At 29.3% G+C, this 10,020-nt stretch overlaps 1 protein-coding gene across 1 annotated transcript; it reads left to right on the top strand.

Annotated features, from left to right (window-relative positions):
- The first annotated feature begins 3,625 nt into the window (after positions 1-3,625).
- On the top strand, positions 3,626-9,436 carry LOC18602345 (stearoyl-[acyl-carrier-protein] 9-desaturase, chloroplastic). Its single transcript, XM_018118686.2, has 3 exons — positions 3,626-3,794; positions 7,799-8,303; positions 8,713-9,436. Exons 1-3 carry the CDS (start codon positions 3,670-3,672, stop codon positions 9,265-9,267), a joined length of 1,185 nt encoding a protein of 394 aa, XP_017974175.2. The 5' UTR covers positions 3,626-3,669; the 3' UTR covers positions 9,268-9,436.
- The last annotated feature ends 584 nt before the right edge of the window (positions 9,437-10,020 follow it).

The following is a 10,020-nucleotide window of genomic DNA, read 5'->3' as shown; positions in this document are numbered from 1 at the left end:
AGAAAAATAAAAACTAAAGAAGAAAATAAAACGATTAATTGCAGCTTTGCTTTTCGAGTTTCTATCTCAACTTTCAACCTCTAGAATCTTTAAAATTTTGTCTAACCTAATATCACTTTAAAATATCCTATTTATATTAACAAACTTAACTTAAAATCCCCTAAGTTAACCTACTGATTTTAATTGAGTCTAAAAGTGTAATAAGGTCCAAATATCAAATATCATTTTTCAAAATTGCCATTCTTGCAGCATTACATCCAGTCACCTTCTGATGTGATTTTCTCTATCTTCGAGGTAGAACTGGGCAAAGTGATCTTATGAAATTGTAGCTCTATCTCTTAGCTTTCCAACAGCATAGGAATCATTTGGAGTTCTGTAATAAGAGTTATGGGCAAAATATCGAAGCATATGCAAATAGAATTCTAGGTCTTTCAAATGCCTTACTTTCCAAAATTAACTCAATTTCTTTAAATCCTACAAAAGCATAAAAACTAATAAATAAAAGTCAAATTAAAGTAAATAACATAAAATTAAAATAACTTAATAAAAATAAACTAATTGTAAAAACAACTAAAAATAACTATATTCTAATTAAAAATTAAGAACTTAGCTAACATTTAATAACAAAATTAGATTAAAATAATTTTATAAAATAGAATTACTACCTTCATCCTTTCCTTTAGATTCACTAAGAAATTTTAAAATCCACTATTGAAATGAAATTTAGTACAATCTTTTTATGGATCAAACATAATCTTACAATGCAATACCTTTTATGGATCAAGTACAACCACTCTACTTTTTATTTTAACTAATCAAATTACCTTCTAACTTAGTTAAGGTATAATCACTCAAAATGTTATCTTTTATTTTCTCACTGTCTTCCTTGCACCCATCTTTTTCAACAAACGTCGACTTAAAGAAAGGCAAGGGAAGAAGAAGAAAGAAAAAGAAAGAAAAAAAAAAGTCGGAGATAATTTAGGAAAAAAATTTAACTTTTCTTCGATTGAGCGAAAATAACATTTCCTCCATGACCTAATAGAATGACATTTTGTTAACTAATTATAATGACCATACCTTTGCAATCACGTCCTTTTTCATTGTTAGAGGTCGTAGACTTTTTGAACTTATTTGTACATTTGAAAAACAATTTTGTTCATTTATTTGTCATTTCAAAACTTAAAATAAAATTGTAACAATAAGTCTAACAAAATTTTTAATTTAGTCATCTAAGTTTTTAAAATATTTTTATTTTAATCATTAATGTTATATAAATAGTACGTCTTTTGTCTTCCAACTCTTACACACTATTAACGTGTTTCTGTTTTTGTTCGACATTTCATGTCATCACATTTATGTGAAGTGGTCAAGTTCATGTCATTATATTAAATTATCATTTTGTAACCTAAAAATTATGGCGTGAATACAGAATTGAGCTTCATCAATATTGTTTCAAAGTTGGGTGATTAAGAATGCACCAGTTTATATAACATCAGTGAACAATACATTATTTCCAAAACTAAATAACGAAAAATAAAAAATTTAAAAATTTAAATGACTAAATAAGTAATTTACTCTAAAGTTAATGAAAGTGGGTCAAACCAAGACTTCAAGCATGTCATAATTTTTTAAAAGAAAAAAACTAAAATTTTCTGATCCTCTACCGTAGAAATTCAAGCATATAATGAATAATTTATATGTCACGCATGGCATACACATGGTGCGATCCTATTGGCTCAATGCCACATAGGTGGATTGTGTTAACGATATTATTAATTAGACTAACCCGATTGAGAAAATTAAAATTCAAGTAGCATATTACATATTTTTTTAATACTAAAGGGCCAATGTGTAATTATCTGTTTTGCGCAACTAACTTGGCTTATTTCAAGAGCTCTCTCTTTTACGTGGTCACGTCGTCTAATGATCTTAACGTCTAAAGGTCTTTTATATAGTTATTTTCCATTTAAGTATAATAATATTAATTTAAAAGTTATTGAGATAAGGTTAATTTCTCGTGTAGATGTTACTCTTTTTGTCCCATTTTGTTTTATTTATTTATTTTTATTAAATAAATTTAATTTTCACGACTATTTTTTATAAAATTATAAAATTTGTAAAAATAAAGTTTGTAAATTTTGAATTTCAAACTTTTCAAAACATATTTTTCGAGATTTTAATTTTGTATAATTTTTTTTAAAAATTAAAATTGAATTCATTTAATAAAAAAAGTCAATAAAAAAATAAACAAAATGAAACAAAGAAAGTAGTATTTTATATTTCTTTATTATAAAAAAATACAAGGAAAATAGTAAAAAAATAAATAACAAAAATATTTATCAGTAGACGGAGTTTTAAGTACATTGTTCATTGAAATTCACGACTGCTATTAATTTTTTTTTTTAGAGAAAAGGTTCATGTATCCTATTTAAGTGTCTAATTTATGTAATTGTCATGTGGAGATTCCATGTTGTTTCCTTTTTTTTTTGTTAAAATAATAATTTATAAAAAAAGTTTGTAATTAACGTATTATTTGTTTTTAAATTGGATGAGAACAATGTAATAAATGAAAAATATTTTTTAATATAGAATTTAACTAACTTTAAAAGCTACTTAGAAGCATCCGTTATTTCTCAACTATTTTTGCCTCAAGGAATTTAATCATGGAGGTTTACATTAAAAAAAAGAAATGAAAAAATAAGAAAAAAAAAACAAAATGAGGATATTTTAGTAGTTAAAGTAAATCAATAAATTATTTTTTAACATATAATTGCAAATTTTTTTGTTCAAAAAAGTAAAGATCTAATATCAGCTTTTTAAACAAAGAATTAAGTATATATACTTATCATTAAACTTAAATGCTCGAACATTATAATTATAAAATCTCGAATTCTTCACAACATGCGTATATGTGTAGATTGATTTTATAAAGAGGTTTGAAACTTACGAATTGATGTGTAACCACTAACCAATACTATAACTATTAATTTTGAATTTTAAAAAAATAATAAAACGAAATTTATAGTATGATAGATGATAATTTTTTTATTGTGTATACAAATTCCTAATATATTTTACATGTGGGAAAGAAAATTAAAGAGGCTTTATGCCTTACAAGTTACAATAAGAGAAGGTTAATAATATTGCTCATTGACTTGTACAAGATTTATGTGCATGAAAATTCTGAGTCTCACAAAAGCTTTTCAATAACTATGATCCTAATCACCGATCAATCATTACTTCAACAAAGAAATAATATTTTTGAAAAAATATATATAAAAATGTAAATTTCATATATAACAAAACGCATGCTTTAATTTCACTTTTATATAAGCTATCTATATTATATTTTATGTTACAGTTTAATTAATTATAATTTTCATGGTACTTTATGACAGCAAATAGTAAATCGAGAGAAAGAAAAATAGAAAAGATGATTTGAAGGTAGAGTGAATCGAAACTGATTGTGTTTTTTCAATTCCTTATCCCTAAATATTTTTGGGGGTATGGGAGCAAACTCAAAATATTCTCAATTCATTGCCCATTTTGTAATTCCCCCGAAATAGATCTCTGCGTATAAAAGTGAAGGTGCCGAAGCCCAAAAACAACTTGACAAAGAGAAAGAGCAAAGGGAGTCTTGAACCCCAAAATAAGCAAAGGACACAAACAATGGGTCTGAGATGTAATCCCATGACTTGTCTGTATAAGAACCTCCCTTGTTTTGGTCTTCCAGCAATGGCCACCTTCACAACTCCCAAGTTTTTCATGGCCTCTGCTCTTCCTTCCACCTCCAAGTAAGTGCTTCTTCTTCTTCTTCTTTTAATTCGTTATTTTCTTGTTAAATCATAGATCTTGATTTCTTTTCTTGAGTTTTTCTCCCTTCTTGGTAGATTCTTTCCTCTAGCTTTGGCCTTTTTTTCCTCTGGAGTTATTTTGGGAAGTTTCGCTCAACGCTCCCGACAAAGACGAAGTGCTTTTTGCGTGCTACTTGACCTTTAACAATTATAATATGTCGTGTCTAACATTTATTGAAAAAATTAATCTTAATTATCAGATTACAAGTTAAAGGGTGAGAAAATTATTTGGAAAGAGACTAATGAAAAAGGTATGATAGCTTTTTGTAACAGCGATAACTTTTGATAAGAGATTGTTCATTAATTCAAAATTCAAGAATGATAAATTTTGATGCATAATTGTAAATTTATCGATAAATAAGTATTAAAAGCCAAAATTAATTAATTCAAATAAATAATTAGTCTTTCTTTCTCAATCAAATTCCACTGCTCCCTGCTTCTCCGTCCGCCCTCCCTCTTTCTCTCTCAGCCTCTCATAGGCAAGGCCATGTACCAACACTCAAGCGAATCAATATGTCATTCAATGCACCAAAAAAAGAAATAATTAGGGGAATTATAAATAAGGGAGATAAAGATTGTTTTTCATACTAATTAAATTAAGTTTATTTTTAATAAAACGTCATGGATGATAATTTTTTTTCTAATTGAATTAACACTGTTATCTTTTTCAAATGATAAAAGGGCCTCAAGGTATCACAATATTTTTCTTGAAGTAATATTATACTTAACAAGTTATTTTTTTAGCATATAATTATAATATTTTTTTATTTTTGAATAAAAGATTAAGTACCTTTAAACTTAAATGCTCTCATGTTATAATTACAAAATCTCGAATCCTTGACGACACGTGCATGTGTTTAAATTGATTTCATAAAAGTTGAAAGCTTAGGGTTTGATGTGTACCCACTAACAAAACTAGAACTATTAATGTTAAATCATAGAACATATTTGAGGAAAAAGCCTAAGTAAGTCTAAAAACTTACACTAGCAAATATAATTGAATTTGAGGAAAAGATTTTGAAAAAAAATAATTATATTATTTCAAAAGAAAGCAAATAACCTAGAATGCTTAGAATTAATGATTACTGGGACAATTGACTCCAATTCCTTTTTCCTTAAATCTAAAGATGCTATTTATAATAGCTTATTCCGAATCTTAAAAAAATTTTACTTCTGTTGTTTAGTACAACTAGAGACTAATAATAAAAAATTAAAGTAAATAAATATTTTATGATTAATCTAAAATTTAATGCAAATAAAATAAATAGATGATTATACACAAGAATTATCTTTCAAACAAATTATCCTATTTACGTAGTCCTCTTGAAGTTGGGCTCTTTGTGCAATCTTCCTTGCACGCGTTGCACAGTCTTGCAAAACCGGGTGGTGTGGTGTGTTTACGACGCGTTAATTATTGATGGGTCCCCAATCGATGTTCGCCTGGAGTTGATTTTTAGCTTTGAGAGGTATGCGGCACCTGCTTGTGCTGTTTTCTTGACTAATTTTGTAAGCTGTGCGTGTCACAGTTTTCCGGACTGTGACAGAACACTCAAGCAAATCAATATGTCAATTCAATACAACAAAAAAGAAATAAAGGGGAATTATAAGGGCAACGGAGTACAAATAATTTGAGTTTGCTGACCATTAATATAAATAATTATTAGGAAGGAAATGATCCGTTTTAAAATTATTAAAAAGGAAACTAAATGTACTCTTTTATCCTTAAGTATGATTAAAATTTTCAAGTCAAAGATTATGGTTAACTTACTTCACTGATGAGATCAAAGACTTTGGATCTAAACTTTTACATGTTTAGTTCGCAGAATAACATATAACAAAATAGAATAATTATTATATATGAATAAAATCATGTAAGAATAGGATAACATTGATATTATATAGTTTGGTTTGTAAAATGAAATTTTAATTATGATAGTAAAAATAGTTTTGAAATAATAAAAGAATAAGTAATAAAATGATAAAAATATTTTTTATTATAGTTTAATAAAAATTTTAAGATATTAAAAAATTATTAATTTTTGGCAATGTAATTATTAAATAATAATTTAATATGTTATTGTTAAAATATTAAAAATTGATTTTTTAAATATTAATATTAATATTTATTTTTTCTCTATTTTGATTTTTCCAGTTTTTCTCTTTTAATTTCTTATTTATTAAAATATAACAATATTTATAATTTTTTATTTTTATCTATTTTCATTTTTCATTTTTTCTCTTTTAATTTATTTTTAATAATTTATTATTAAAAATATTAATATGATATTTTATGTTAAGTTCTTTTTCTTTTCTATCTATCATTTTTCCATTTTTCCCTTTCAATTTTTTAGGACAATATTCAAAATATATTTGATTTAGTAATTTATTATTACAATGTTAATATTTTATTAATAAAATGTTAATATGATTTTTATTTAATTTCTTTTTATTTTTTATCTTTTTTTCTCTTTTAATTCCTTTTATTAAAATTTCATTAAAAAATATTAATTTGATAATTTATTATTAAAATATTAATATAATATTTTATGTGATAGGGTTAGTAATTTCACATAATAAGCATGGTTTTTTTTTTGTTCATATGTATTTGAGTTCTGTTTGATGAAGCTTGGAATGGTTAAAATACCAAAGGGGTTGGTATTAGTTATTCCATGGCTATTCCTTAATTAAAAAATAAACCAAAATAGGTAAAAAGGGAGACCTAAGAATAAGGGGAATGACTTAGTTATACATTATGCTCTCTACTATTGTTATAAATTATTATACATTAATTTGGTTTGTTATGCAGAGTTTTTGAATAATCTTTGAAATGTTGAAGTTATGCATTTTGTGAAAACCTTTGAGACCAAGATGGTTTAGACCTAAACAACACTGTTAAAGTAATTTTTAATCAAACCAGGTGGACTCTTTACAGAAACCGAGCAAATGCAGAAAGTGGAGTTACTAAGTTAGTATTCAGGACGGCAAGCAGAGTGGACTAGCATCAGGGGCTAGTGTTTTCAACAGACTGAGAAGGGTTGAGATTGATTGATACATTGGATCAAATCTCTCACCTGTACATGAAACTAGACCTAACCATTTAATCAAAGAGGAATAAAACTATTAGTCATCTTAGACTTTGCAATACTCAGCTTAAGACAACTTTGCAGAATCAAATTCTGGGTCAGCATGGTTTGCAGCATTCTGTTTCAGTTTATTGTTCTGTTGTATTTATGGTATGCTGCGTTTTGTCTAGTAGATCTGTCATTGTGCTGGTATATATATGTTGTGATGTTTTTATTACTTTGTTTAATTTAATTCCCAATCCTGTGAATGCTCTACACAAAAGGATACTTCTGTTGTCGGCTCAGCTTTCTGATCAAAGTACATATAGGTGGCTGACGCTTTACTGTAACTTTGCCCTATTGTCTTCCCATTTTTTACATGCTACTCTGTTTCAATATGGTTGAATAGAATCTATATCTTGAAAAGAATATTCAAGTTGGTGGACGTAGAGCAGATTCTCTAGACATACTGCCTGATGGTTAACGTAGTTCTCCTTCTTCATCTTTGAAGTAATTTCATGCAACTAGTTTTGCAATATAGTTGAAGGAATTTTTAATAGTTGGTAGCTACAGATGTAATGTTCAGAGATGCAGACAACCACAACGACAAGCTAAGCCTTTTCCCATCTACTGGATTTAAACTAAACTTCAGAATTTAAACTGTATAAAGCTATTTTTTATTTTTTGGGCCAACATATATATGAAGCTGTTTCATTACACTGTTATTGCATATCCCATGTACTGGATATTCTGGAACATGAATTAAGTAACACAAATTTGTTAGATAGGATTTGTGCTTATGATATTTATTGTTGCCTTTTAGTCCTTACGGACAGATCTGAACCGTGAGAATGTAATCCCATATTCGTTTACTTAATGCAGAGAGGATGAGACTCTCAAAAGGCATTTCGTGCCTCCTCGGGAGGTGCACGTTCAAGTCACCCACTCCATGCCACAGCAAAAGATTGAGATCTTTAAATCTTTGGAGGACTGGGCTGAGAAGAACTTTCTAATTTACCTCAAACCAGTTGAGAAATGTTGGCAACCGCAGGATTTTCTTCCAGATCCTACCTTTGATGGATTTGGTGAGCAAGTCAAAGAACTAAGGGAAAGGGCAAAGGAGATTCCAGACGATTACTTCGTTGTTTTGATTGGTGATATGATCACAGAGGAAGCCCTTCCAACTTACCAACAAATGCTTAATAGCGCTGAGGAAACTCGTGATGAAACAGGTGGTAGCCTTACCCCTTGGGCAATTTGGACGAGGGCATGGACAGCTGAAGAAAACAGGCATGGTGATCTACTTAATAAGTATCTCTACTTGTCTGGAAGAGTAGACATGAGGCAAATTGAGAAGACAATCCAGTATTTGATTGGATCAGGAATGGTAAGATGCTTAACTCAGATGCACTTGACATGCACAAGTTTTTTGAATCCTTTGCAGTTCTTTGAAGGACTGCATATTGGGGTCTGCAGGACACAATTTATAAAGTTATTTTTTTCTTTAGTCTTTTGGTGGTGTTTTCTTTTGAGTGTGAAGGGGCTGAGAAAACCCATGCACACTACACATGCCTTTATATTTCTTTTAATTTTCTAATCTGCAGTTACACCTTGTGAAAGTGCATGGATATTAGCATTGCTCCACATCACTTGTTAAATCTCACTAATTAATTTGTGTAGAAAGTGCCCCTAATTAGGTTATTCCTCGTGTGTTACAGTCGGTCCAGTGTTAAAACAGAGCTCTTTTTCCCTTCTTGATCAATCTTTTTAAATTCTCTTCTTCTGTCCATTTATAGGATCCCGGCACAGAGAAAAACCCATATCTGGGACTCATCTACATATCATTCCAAGAAAGGGCAACTTTTATTTCCCATGGGAATTCAGCCAGGCTTGCTAAGAAACACGGGGACATTAACTTGGCTCAAATATGTGGTAGCATTGCCTCAGATGAAAAGCGCCACGGGACAGCCTATACTAAAGTTGTCGAAAAGCTCTTTGAGATTGATCCTGACGGTACTTTGCTGGCCTTCGCTGACCTGATGCGGAAGAAAATCTCCATGCCAGGCCACTTGATGTATGATGGCCGAGATGACAACCTTTTCGACCACTTCTCAGCTGTTGCACAAAGAATTGGGGTTTACACTGCCAAGGACTATGCTGATATTCTGGAGTTCCTGGTGGAGAGATGGAAGGTGAAGGAACTAACTGGACTTTCAGCGGATGGGCGTCAAGCTCAAGACTATGTGTGTGGACTTCCTCCAAGAATTAGAAGGCTGGAGGAGAGAGCTCAAGGAAGGGCCAAGCACGCACCAAGGATTCCGTTCAGTTGGATTTTTGACAGAGAAGTTTAAGATGTTATAAAGGAACTACTATGAATTTTCCTCTCCCTGCAAGTGTCTTCCCATTCAATGAAAAACAGAGCAATAGAATGAACTGGTCAACCCACAAAGAATAGATCCATTTGTATGTCTTAACATTACTCGAATGGGATTTATAATAAATACAATACAATAAATTATATATGCGTACTATTTCTAGCTCATGATGCGTACAAGAAATAAATCTATTAAAATTGCAAATATTTTTCGGGTTTTAGTTTTATTTTCGATCGAGATTATGATAAACTTCACATACAAGATATTGCATCTAAATTTTGCCCGCCTTTAGAATCTTCATACAAGCCTAAAAGAGGAAGAATTGCATCAAGTGCTTAGAAAAGGTGAAGCTAAGATTGCATAGTAAATATATGAGACATTATTATATTGCACAATAACTAACATGGTAGGCAAGACTTTAATACCAGAATTAGAATATTAATTTGTAGAAACAGTCAACCCTAATTTTATAGACATACTTGTTTGTGAAAGTCCAGTTCACTCAGCCAAAAGATGGATTAGTAGAATTAAACGTTTTGAAAACATATATATATATATATATATAGATATGGTAATTCGTATTTTTATATCTTAATTGTGTCAACATGAAATATGGTAAGATTAAATATGAACATAATCCGAATAATTATTTATATTAGCATCTAAAACACGTATACAAATATATTTACTAATCGTGTAACAAGACATGACACGATCAACATATTTATT

Source organism: Theobroma cacao, chromosome 4 (assembly GCF_053813885.1).
Source record: "Theobroma cacao isolate CCN51 chromosome 4, ASM5381388v1, whole genome shotgun sequence".
NCBI classification, from domain to species: domain Eukaryota; kingdom Viridiplantae; phylum Streptophyta; class Magnoliopsida; order Malvales; family Malvaceae; genus Theobroma; species Theobroma cacao.
This window is presented reverse-complemented; position numbering and strand designations above follow the sequence as displayed.